At 32.9% G+C, this 12,139-nt stretch overlaps 1 protein-coding gene across 1 annotated transcript in view; it reads right to left on the bottom strand.

The window, feature by feature from the left end:
- The window catches only part of LOC134231244 (uncharacterized), a gene marked incomplete at its 3' end in the record, with an annotated part of 423,563 nt that overhangs the window by 374,685 nt on the left and 36,739 nt on the right, over positions 1 to 12,139 (bottom strand). The window contains 1 exon segment of the mRNA XM_062713186.1: positions 6,048 to 6,179. Within this exon segment, the coding sequence (XP_062569170.1) occupies positions 6,048 to 6,179 (132 nt within the window).

The raw sequence follows: 12,139 nt of genomic DNA on the forward strand, positions 1-12,139 counted from the left end.
GGTCATGATTTAAACAAATTTGAATCTACACTTCCTGAGGATGCTTCCGTTTAAATTTGACCAATCATGGCTTTGTTGTTCTTGAGAAAAAGATTTTTAAAGATTTTTCCACCCCGCCCCTGGGGGTCATGATTTGAACAAACTTCAATCTACACTACCAGTGGATGCTTCCATATTAGAAGAAGATTATTAAAACAACCACAAAATCTTCACTCTTCATCTCTTGATTATCTCCCCTTGAAAGAGGATGTGGCTCTTCATTTGAACAAACTTGAATCCTCTTCAACCAAGGATGCTTTGTTGCAAGTTTGGTTGAAATTGGCCCAGTGGTTCTGAAGTCAAAAATGTGAACTTTACAGGCAGACAGCTAGATGGATAGATGGACTTCAGACAAATTGGGATCCGAAAAACTCACTTGAGCTCTGTATAATATCATGACTTATTAGCTGCTATAGCATTTTACATGAAAATATAATAAACTAGATATCATTTAGATGGGGCCATCTCAAAGGGCCCCGCTTTCAGTAATGAACACAAAAATGTAAGGTAGATGAAAAGGCTTTATTTGGAAGAGGAACATTTGTGTACTATTAAGAGATGTGTTGTTTGGGTCTAAAGGCGATAAAAAGTAACTACTCTCTGAAAAAATAATAGGATAATTTTTGTAGCAAAGTATTTGTATGATGAAATGAAATATAAAAAAAAATGGCACGAAAATCATGAGTGCTCTACATCCTCAATCAAAACGGCACAAAACTCATGAATGTTGCATATCCTCTAACCTCTATCAAAATATGGAAGGAAAATCACAAATGTTCCGTATCCTGAGTTAATTGGTAAAGTTTGATGTTCACTGGTCTTGAGGGAAGGAAATTATGCACCGAACAAAGATTTTAAACAGAGAGGTTATTTTTTACCTTGACCTAGAATCTTCATTCAAGGTCACTGCTGCACATCGATTGACCAAGGGCAGAGAAAATATACTCTGGACACGGATTTTTCATATGCTTTGACTTTGACCTTAGACCTAGAAACATGGTTCAAGATCACTGCACACCCTTCACATAAAGGCACTCTCTAGGTGAAGTATGAGCCAGATTGGGAAAGGAGAGAGAAGATATGCTCCGGGCAAGAGATATCTGATGGACAGACGGACGGAACACACTGATCAATATAAGGCACCCACAGAGCAGGGCCCTAACAAGCTAATTCAGAGAATCTGCACACCGCACAAATTAGCTGTAATAATGTAGTCTTCTTCCTTTTTTTTTGGGGGGGGGGGGGGGGGGGGGGCTACAACTTCTTAGGATCTCCGTAATGGTGCAATGCGGTAGCGATTCACTCCCGCACGGATTTCGGCTCAAATTGTTAGTAAACGGCTATTTTATTAATATGACTTACCTGGACTTCTAAAATGTAGTTATCCCAGATATAAATCGATCAAAATATATACAGAACAATCCATATATCCGTATTTTTCGTGTATGTCAACATCACAACTTAAATTTATCCGCCATGTTTACCGACCTTGACAGATTTTATTTTGGGACAGCCAATGAGATTAAGGATCTATAGGGAGTGGATTTCTTTGGAATTACCTTATTTTAAGCCTAAATATCGCTGTTTACGAAAAAATAACACATGGAATGATTTTATTTATCGATGTTTAGTGTTAACTATTCATCACAATTATTTATAAACATCGATATTTGCTTTACTGAGTTATTCTAAATTTCAAGCGCAAGTCTCAGTATGTCACGCCTGAAATGTCATGGCTGCTGAGTAAAGCGAAAGGTACAACACAGATTTATTTTACATGGTTTTCGCGTTTAACGGGCTATGATGTCGACAGTGAATAAAAATTTCATCTTATTAGAAGTAAGTTGAATGTAAAAACCATTTATTCTACCTGCAGTCGCCCGTATTTAAAAAAATATTTTTGCACCATTACGGATATGCTGTGGAATTGCAGCCCTCTCCAGAAAATATCAGACTTAAAAAAAATCGGAGAGGGCTACATTATTCCAGCTACGCACAAATGGCAAAAGCATTAGTTCTGCTAAAAGCTTGCATTTTGTTTTATATTTAAACAGGTCAGGGAAATTAATTTCTGTGATTACAGATTAATAAAAACGCTAAATGAGGCACCTTTGTGACTGACAAACCATCCAATCAGCTGAATGAGTTACATTATGGCTTACTAAAATATACTACAGGTACATTTTAGGCCAGTTTTTTTAAATCAGAAAGACAAGATACATTTTTCTAGGGATGTCAAAATATTTATTTTCCTTAGTCGAAAATTCGAATGTATTATTCGAACGATAGTCGACTATTCAAAACATTTTTTTTTTTTGAGAAAAATAAATCTCATCGATAGCGTATTTATAAATCAAAAACCCTTTTCACAAGTTTGTGTAAAAAGAAACATCAAATGCCTATACAGTGTATTACACACCGATATTCAGTGAAACCTAAAGTAGGAATAATATCTTGAAATGAAACAGATTTACACTAGCAAGTCTCCAAAATGTATGAATTCTCGTAAATCACATTTCATAAATTGGGCTCATTCTAGTACCCTTAGAACATTGTTAGCACGTTGTTTTAAAGCATATTAAATGAACTGGAAAAGGGAAGGGGTAAACACACCACAAGCACTTGTTTCGGGAAAAAAATGTTAACTCATAGTATACTATGGGTTAAAATTTTATTTCCGAAACAATGCAAGTGCCTGTGAAACACACACTATCCACACGTCGAGTGATATTGTTTAATACTGCTTCAATTAATGATTAGCCCGGCTATCAAAATGTCTTCACTTTGTAAGATTGTTTTAATAATTATCGAAATTTCAAAACTACACGGCTGGTGTGTATTCCTATAGCATTTGAAGATTCTTAGAGGTAATAAATAAATTTATAATTGGTACAAGTCCAATCAATAATTTTCAAAGTCCAATATAGGGCTGCATAATTTACTACAATAACAAAAAGGTCAGTAATTGAGAAATAATTATCGCTGTATGTACTTACTGTACTTTACAGTATGTACAATGTAGAAAGTATCTATATACTGCGACTTGTGTTTGAGCTCTTATTCATCTGAGGGCGGATACTATAATGGTTTGAAAAATGACGCTTTATCAAATTTGAGATGAGAATTTTTTTATCACCTCCTTTTTTTGGCATTTATTAAATATTCGAATGTCATTTTATTATTCGATCGTCTGTCCAATCGTCTGATAGTCGAATCGTCGACTATTCGTTGACATCCTTACATTTTTCCAAACACTGATCACACTTAATTAGTACCTACTCTATCCTTTTTTTCACAAAAACATCAAAAATAATTATTAGGTGACTTTCCCACAGTCATTAGAAATCGCGTTCTAAATTTGCCTTAAGGTATGTCACTCTCAGCTTTTTAGAAAAGTTCGGGCAGAACCTTTAACTTCAAAACTATTCATTATAGTTCAATTTTTATGACATAAATTAAACAATGTAAATTGTTCAACATTCAATGAAAAAACTGCTCAAAAACTTGTACGATCACAAAGAAGCATAATTTATGAGGGACTATTTCTTTTGGTGGAATGATATTTAGCAGAAAATTCGGCAAATCTGCACATTTATTAATTTTTTTAATACCTTGAAACTTTAACCTCACATACCTTTACTTGGAGAATTTTTTCCGTTATGATATGCTAGGAATATTAATATGGGTCTCAATTTATATTTTTAGAACAAATTTTTGACCTTCCCTCAACAAACTTTGCTGAGAAATGAAGATATATTGAGAAGACAAGATAAAATTTACACCATTTTTTGTCTGAAAATCGCATATTTTGACAAACATTTCATAATTTACATCACTGACCCCGACTTTTTCATTCCTTATTTTAATTTTCTCAATACTTGTGACTGATCAGGTCTCAACTCGTAAAAAGTTTGATACAAGAAAATATTTTATTGCCTACTGTGAAATCACTAATTCTCGTGGGGTTTAATTTTCGTTGTTTTTGAGGTATGGAAAGACCCACGAATTCATGACCACCACGAAATGTAAAGTTTAATATGAATTATTACTCAACACTTCTCTAATCATGAAATCAAATCCCCACATATCAATAATTTTTGGGCAAACCTCGAAAATTTGCAACCACAAAAATATGTGATTTTACAGTATTTAGATTTCTCATACCCCAAATATGTTCCTTTATAAGTGCAAAAAGGTCACACAATAATTTATGTGCATTAATTTGCAATATTTGTTCAATGATAAATATTATTCAAACTATTTTACGTTAAATAAGATTAAAATTATAGCCATTGTTACATCTGATAGAATATGATAAAGGTTAAAGTGAAATTAAAGAGTTAAAATTTAAGTGCAAAAAGATCAACTTAATTGTACCGTAGCTAAGTAAGATGCACATTGACCCCTTCTTTTCTCTGCGATTTTGAGTCATACTATATGAGTACTTATCCAAAATATACTTCTCAAAAAATCCTTGATATAACATATTTCACGAGTGACATACCTTAATCAGAATTCGTATTGTGATATATTGCGATATTTTTAACTGTATTGCGATATGTATTGCAATATTTTTAATGTTATTAAAATGGCATTTTCTTATTATATTAACTTTAATTTACATACAGAATGTACATAACTATGATAAGTAAGCAAAAGAAAAAAAAATCTTGTTGGTTTTATTATATTTCTGCTTTGAAATACACCCATAAAACAGTTCCTGTCTTACTGTTTGGATTAATAACAAACCTTTCTTACATTTGTTCTTATATTTAATGATAAAATTCCTTTAGTTAGTCAAAGCATTTTGCCTGTATATCGATATTACAAAAACGTATTGTGATACGATATTTTTTGTCGTTGTATTGCAATATACCAAAATATCGATATTTTTGCCCAGCCCTAACGAGGGGTGATCAAAAAGTTCGCAAACAAATTGAATAACTTCCATAAAACAAATGAAATTAGGTTTCGGTGTTCATTACTTTTTAAAATAGCCCTCTCTGGTTTTAATGCATATCTGCCACCGTTCAGCCCATGCGCGAATCACATGGTCCAGGTAGTCAAGTGACATGCTCCTAAGCAATCTGTTCATAGATGCTAAAATATTTTTCCGAGAGATAGATTTCTTACTATGCAAGTTAATTTTTATATCAAGAACAGAGTCCATTTGTCAGAAATGGCCAAATCTCAGAAATAGGATGGTTAGGTAGGTATGTCCTTTCCCAGAAAGAACATGGTGTCCATCACAACCCTAGGCCACTGTCTAAGGAACGTTGATTATCCAATATAGATATATAGTATGGGTGCATTCTTTTTATCATATTTAATATATTTAAAGTCTAAAGCAAACGATGTTTTAGGGGATTTAATGATATATTTGTTAAGATATTAAACTATTTTTCTATCGATAACATCATGATCTTTCATAGCAAATTGCCCAACAAAAGACACGTACATCTCTTCCCCAGCTTGCTTTCGCTGTGCTACAAAACAAACGTCATTTTGAACCATCTCCCTCCCTTCACTAAAACTAACAATCCCATTTATGAATTAATGTAAGAAAAATCTATTGTCTTCATAAACCTTGTACAAATTATTATAAGATACTTCAAAGGAATTTCCAAGTTATACATTAAACTCTACAACCATGCGTTTCTTGCGTAAGACTGTGACAACCATTTTTCGTCATGAGTCATCTACATATTGACATCATTTTCACAGTGATGTCACAGTGATTGAGAAAAGCATTACTTTTCATATGCTATTTATAGAACATGTCCATGACTATAGGTGTGCTAAATTTCACTCAAAATCTAAATTGTGGTTTAGTAAATATTGAGTTCACGAATTTTTTGATCACTCCTCATAGTAGAATACAAACATGTTGTAGGCCATCATGCTTTTCTGTTCATTCATTGGATTGGACCATTGTTTGCTGTAAGCACCGCTGTGTGCAATGACAACAATATACATATAAGGTAGATACCTTGACCTATTAGACTTACCTGTACAACTTCCTGTTTCTCCTGTTCTATTGAAACCATTGTTACATTTACATATATAAGAACCAATGGTATCTATACATTCTGTGTTACTGCTGCCTTGACATGGACTACCACTAGAGCATTCATCTTCATCTACAACAAAAATTGACAATTTGAATTACTACAAACTTCAATACCTTATTTTACAACCAGAAGTCTCTGTCAAGATTGTAGCTCTACTGGTTTGTACTTAAAATAAAGGAAGAGAAAAGAAGCAGTTGGGACTTAAAACTTTACAAAAGCAATAAATAGAATAATGATCCTTGATTAAGTTTCTTTTTGTGGCAAGACTGCAATAAGACTACAATTGTAGGAGTAGCTTTTACTAAAACTTTACAGAATTTTCAATTTTAGTTACCATGGCAACATCAATCTTCAAATCAAAAACACAGAACGGATAATTATGTATCTCAGTGTAGTCTACTTGCATGCCAAATCATATTATAATCAGACTAAAACTGTATTTGGAGTAGCATTTTTGATAAAATTTCACAGAAACTTCAATTTTTAGTAATCAACGCAACATCGTTCATCAAAATCAAAAACCGATAAAGAGAATTATGTATGTTAGTGTAATCTACTTGTGTGCCAAGTTATATTGAAATCAGACCAAAACTGTAGGAGGAGTAGCACTTTAAATGTATTTCTCAGACATTTCTATTTTTAGTAACCAAGGCAACATCATTCATCGAAATCAAAAAATGATATAAAGAATTTTGTATCTTAGTGTAGTCTACTTGTTTGCCAAGTTATATTGAAACAGTCTCCGCGAAAAAGAAAAATTGCCACAGGACATTCGGACAGACAGTTAACACAATTTCACAGGACCAAACGAATTTTCACCGGTCCATAACGTTTATCATATAATGATAATAACGATGTTACTTCGTAGCAAATGAATCAATAAACAGATAACACATTAAAAGATTAACTGAAATGTTTCTTTTTCTTTCCTGGCAGTGTCCCTTCGAAATTTTTCAGAGACATCGTGGCGAAAGTAAGTTTTAAAACAATCACAATCAACAAAACGTTTTAATAATGTGTTTTGGTATTAGTTAAAGCGTCCATATGATGAAGTAGGAAATATATAATTTAAAACCCAACCAAAACAAACCTCGAACAAACGGACCGAATTTACTAGTCAGTGCATCTCACCAATAAGATTTTCACCTGTTTTGTCCGACGGACCGGTGCTTTTGGGATAGACTGTTGAAATCAAACCAAAACTGTAGGAGGAGTAGCATTTTGAATGTATTTCTCAGAAATTTTTATTTTTAGTAACCACAGCAACACCGTTCATCGAAATCAAAAACCAATATACAGAATTATGTATCTTAGTGTAGTCTACTTGTATGTTAAGTTATATTGAAATCAAACCAAAACTGTAGAAGGAGTAGCATTTTAAAAGTATTTCATAGAAATTTCTATTTTTAGTTACCAAGGCAACACCGTCCATCAAAATGAAAAACCGATAGAATTATGTATCTTATTGTAGTACTTGTGTGTCAAGTTATATCGAAATTATACTAAAACTGTAGGAGGAGTAGTATTTTAAAAGCATTAAACAGAAATTTTTATTTTTAGTAGTAAACACGGTAACACTGTTCATCGAAATCAAAAGCTGATACAAAGAATTATGTATCTTAGTGTATCTACTTGTGTGCCAAGTTATATTGAAATCAGACCAAAACTGTAGAAGGAGTAGCATTTTGAAAAATTGTTTAGAGACAGACAGACAGCTAGACAGACAGATGGATGGACGACGAACGCATTACTATCACATAAGCTCTTCTGGTCTCTGACCAGTAGAGCTAAAAATTATTTTTATTAAAAACTTTAATCTAAACTCAGTAAAGAAGTTTACATCTATATTTATGGCCATAATAAATAAATTGCTAGATTCTCATCCGAATTTTTTTAAAAATCGAGGCGGGCGGGCGGCTTTTATTTTATATTTTTTATTTTTTCAATTTTGCAGATTTTTTATTGACCTTGTCAATCGGTGTAATTTTATCTACAATACCTGAATAAAAGTCATAGTAAAGGTTCAATTATCGCTTACTTCACATTATCACCAATCTTCTTTAACCAATGACCCTTGTTTACAATATATACGCATGTATAACAGCAATCACCACCTTTTCAGCTGTCAAAAACCATGACGACTTTCGCGGGGTTTAAAACGAAAGTAGAATGGTAGATGAATACCGATCCCGATCAGAATTAAACCGTAGAAAAACAAAAATAAAAAAAATCGAGGCGGGGGTATAAAATCGGGGCGGGCGGGGATGAGAATCTAGGAATATTTTTATTATGGCCTATCCGTCAAAAGTCCCTGAAACACACATTTTGGATCCATTCCAATTAATACATACTTATAGGAATAAATGGCATTATTCAGAAAACAGGCTTCTTACTTGGAATAAATGTACAGTAGTGTGACATAAATGAGTTCGCAAAATGGACGCCGTCATTCATGTGTGCGGTGCGCTTGCAGTATGTAAAACCTAATTTCTATCAATAAAATAATATTACCACTTACCTTTTTTGTGTTAATATTTTGTTATATGGCCTCTAGAGCGTAGAACACTTGGAATTCTCCTGGGAATGCTTGCATATAAACTCTGAATTTAGTGCAAAGGGAGGCTACCCCATATTTCATGGACGATTCGCTCCAGATCATTCGCGTTTCTGACCTCATGTGTCCTCCTTTGTACACGGATTTTGAGCACTCTTCAGACATTTTCTATAATATTGAGATCAGGACTTTGTTGGGGCCATGCTAGAGGTTAACGTTGTTGTTTTGTTTCCAACGATTTGCAAAAGCGGAGACATGACAGGGGGCATTGTCTTCTTGGAAAGTCCAGCGTCGGTTTGGGAAATGACGAGCGATTACAGGCCAAAGACACACATCAAGAATTGTAATATATTTCTCGCTATTCATGTTCCCATCCACAATTTTTAAGGTACCAACTCCATTATTACAAATGCAACCCCAAAACATGAGGGAGGCCCGACAGATCATTTCCAAATCATCACGCAACCCGACACATTCAGGACGGATTCTTTCCTCACTTTTCTTCCAGACATGAACTTTATCGTTATTTCCAACAACTATCTTAGTCTCATCACTGAATATAATGGATGACCAATGATTGTTTACTATCCAGTGCAATTTCTGTTGACAAAATCGGGTTCTCTTCTCTCTATTCACGTGTGAAACAGTTGTTTTCTTTGAAACTACACACCTCTTGTAACCTTCCTCTGATAATCGCCTGTGAACTGTTCTGAGTGACACATTAGATCCTGTCCTGGCATTGAATCTGGATGTTATACCTTTTAAAGTCTGACGACGGCTGATTTTAATGCTTCGGAAAAGAACCCTGTCATCTCTCTGTGAAGTTTTTCGTTTCACCCCACTTCTCGGTAAATTTTCTATGTTACCCCTTTCCCTCACACGTTTGAGAAATTTTTGGATGGTATGTCTGTTAATTCCGGTTAGATTCTCAATTTTATAGCTTGACAAACCTTCATTTGACATCTGAATGATTATTTCTTTTAGATCACTCGTCAATTCTCGACCATGGGGAGCCATGTCTCCAAGCAGACGAAAATTATTTATCAAAGGGGAATAATCCAAATTTACAACAATGGACTAATTTAATTAAGTCGTACCTGAATTTTAACTTACGGTAATATTCTTTTCCTTTAAGAGAAGCAATTACGTTAATTCAGCAACTGGTTCACCGCCCTTCTTAAATACTTACGATGACGGCGGCCATTTTGCGAACTCATTTATGTCACACTACTGTAGTTTGAACAACTCGTAGTTTTGTGTCTGATGTTTGATAAACATGCCGCTGAAGGAGTTACCTATCCTGTTAGTATAATTAGGTCCCTGATATATATATTTAATTTTTGACCATGAAATTTACAATTTTTGTTCCTCTTCACCCATAGATGCTGCGTATTTCAACAGTCTGATTGAACCCCTAAACAGGGGTAAACGAAGTAGGAAAACCATAACCCAAACGGGGGTATGAGCATGCACAGCTGCTTCAAAACGTGCGTATTTCACGGAAAAAGTAGAGGTCTATAAAAAACTCTGGTGCAAAGTAACCAATCATTTCGTGTACATAAAACTACATGGAAATGATAGATTAAAGGTGTTTTAAGAGTTTGTATTTTACAAAAATACAACTTTATTTTACAAATCGGGATTTATTTACTGGCAAAGTTGGCGATCTTGAGCTCTTTGATATCCAGGTATTTTAGATAAAATATATTTGATGAAAAAAAAAATAACAGATATTAAAATGAAATTATAAAAGAAATATATTAATCTGTCTTATATCTTTTACTTTTAATAATAAAATGCACTAAAATGTTGTGTTAATATTGATTTAATTATGAACGTAGGTTTCAGTTCGTGTTTCCTCTGTCTAGCAGTCGGCGGTCTTTATTATCGATAATCATGTTCATGAAGTATTAAAGAATACAGTTAAAAATAAAATTATAATGCAGTTTATTGAATTTATTGTCTTTTATATCTTAGAAGGATTAAATTAAATATTTGGATTTTTTTTTAAATAATATTAAATACAATCGTTTGGGAGAAAACATGATTACATTTTATTTCATATAAATCTAGATTCAAAATTCATATTTTCCTCATTCTTAGAATATTTTTCTTTGTGATTTGAAGTCCATAATTTAATAAAATTTTATCTGAAACGTCACACAAAAATTGATAATTTATTTCATGAAAGGCGGAAAAATATTTCGTTATTCCTACATTATAAATTTAAATTATGGAAAACCTACATTATAAATTCAAATTATGGAAAATGTAACCTTTTGATTTTTTTCTGTTGACATTTTACCATTTTTTTAGTTAGTTTTAAAATGAATTTACTAATTTACAAATTCATTGTTACTATAGTAAACACTAGTCTTTAAATTTTTTTGAACTTCCTCATAAACCTAATATATGCTAACAAAATATGTCACTCTTTACCACGTGTACAAGCTCACTAATTACAACCACGTTTTTCTTAATAACTTAGTTGTTATTCTCTATTAATCCATATTTTCCAGGGCTAAAACTAAACTTAAAATTCCACTAGCCCTTTGGGCACCTAAAGTTTCAAATTTAGGAGCCTACAGCTAAATTTGTTAGCCCACAATCTCTGTGATTATTTTTTAACCCTTTAAATACACTGGAGCTAAATTAGAAACCAATTTAATATACATATATCTGTTTGAATGAAAATTGAAGTTCTTACTGTGTAAAATCAAATATCATATACAAATTTAAATATAGGAAATGATATTAAATTCAATAAATAATAATTTTATTATCCTTTAGGCGGAAGCCGCCTATTGCATTTGCTTTGATGACCTTTTTACCTCTCAAGATGTCAAAGGTCAATTTTGCCCTCTGACATGGTACTCCAAACGGATGTATCTTAAACTAAGGGCATACAACCGCTACTCATATTCGACACCCTTCCCAATCTTTATCGTTATTATCATATCAAAATCGTGTGTTATGGCTGAATTTATTTTAACAATTTATTTTGATTAATATAAAACAAAGTCCAATAAAATAATAGCCTAATAATAAAACTAATAGTTACTTTAGTACTCCTGATACGTTTCACATTTGAGAGAAGAACGAACGACAGCTCTGTATGTTTAAAACAAAAACAAATGGGGTCCAACATCACGGGGTCCTGAAGCGATGTTTAGAAATATTACGAGAGACAAAATAGTTCAATTAAGTAGGTATTATTATATCTAAGAATTAATGACAGGTACATGTATACAGCTACTAATGAACTAATCTTTTAAATAATCTATTGGAAAATAGAAGAAAAGAGGTATGTAGTTCCTTTTATCAATTGTTTATTTATACTTAAGTACTACTTCCGCGTAATAATCTAACATGAGACGATTCAGCGTGAATTTATTGTAAACAAACCCACATGGAGTACAAATGATTTACAATGGAAGTGACAGGATTCTCTTCAACATTAGCAAGGTAACTCACG

Source organism: Saccostrea cucullata, unplaced genomic scaffold (assembly GCF_032062105.1).
Source record: "Saccostrea cucullata isolate Sc308-1 unplaced genomic scaffold, CSIRO_AGI_Scuc_v1 ctg238, whole genome shotgun sequence".
NCBI classification, from domain to species: Eukaryota; Metazoa; Mollusca; class Bivalvia; order Ostreida; family Ostreidae; genus Saccostrea; species Saccostrea cuccullata.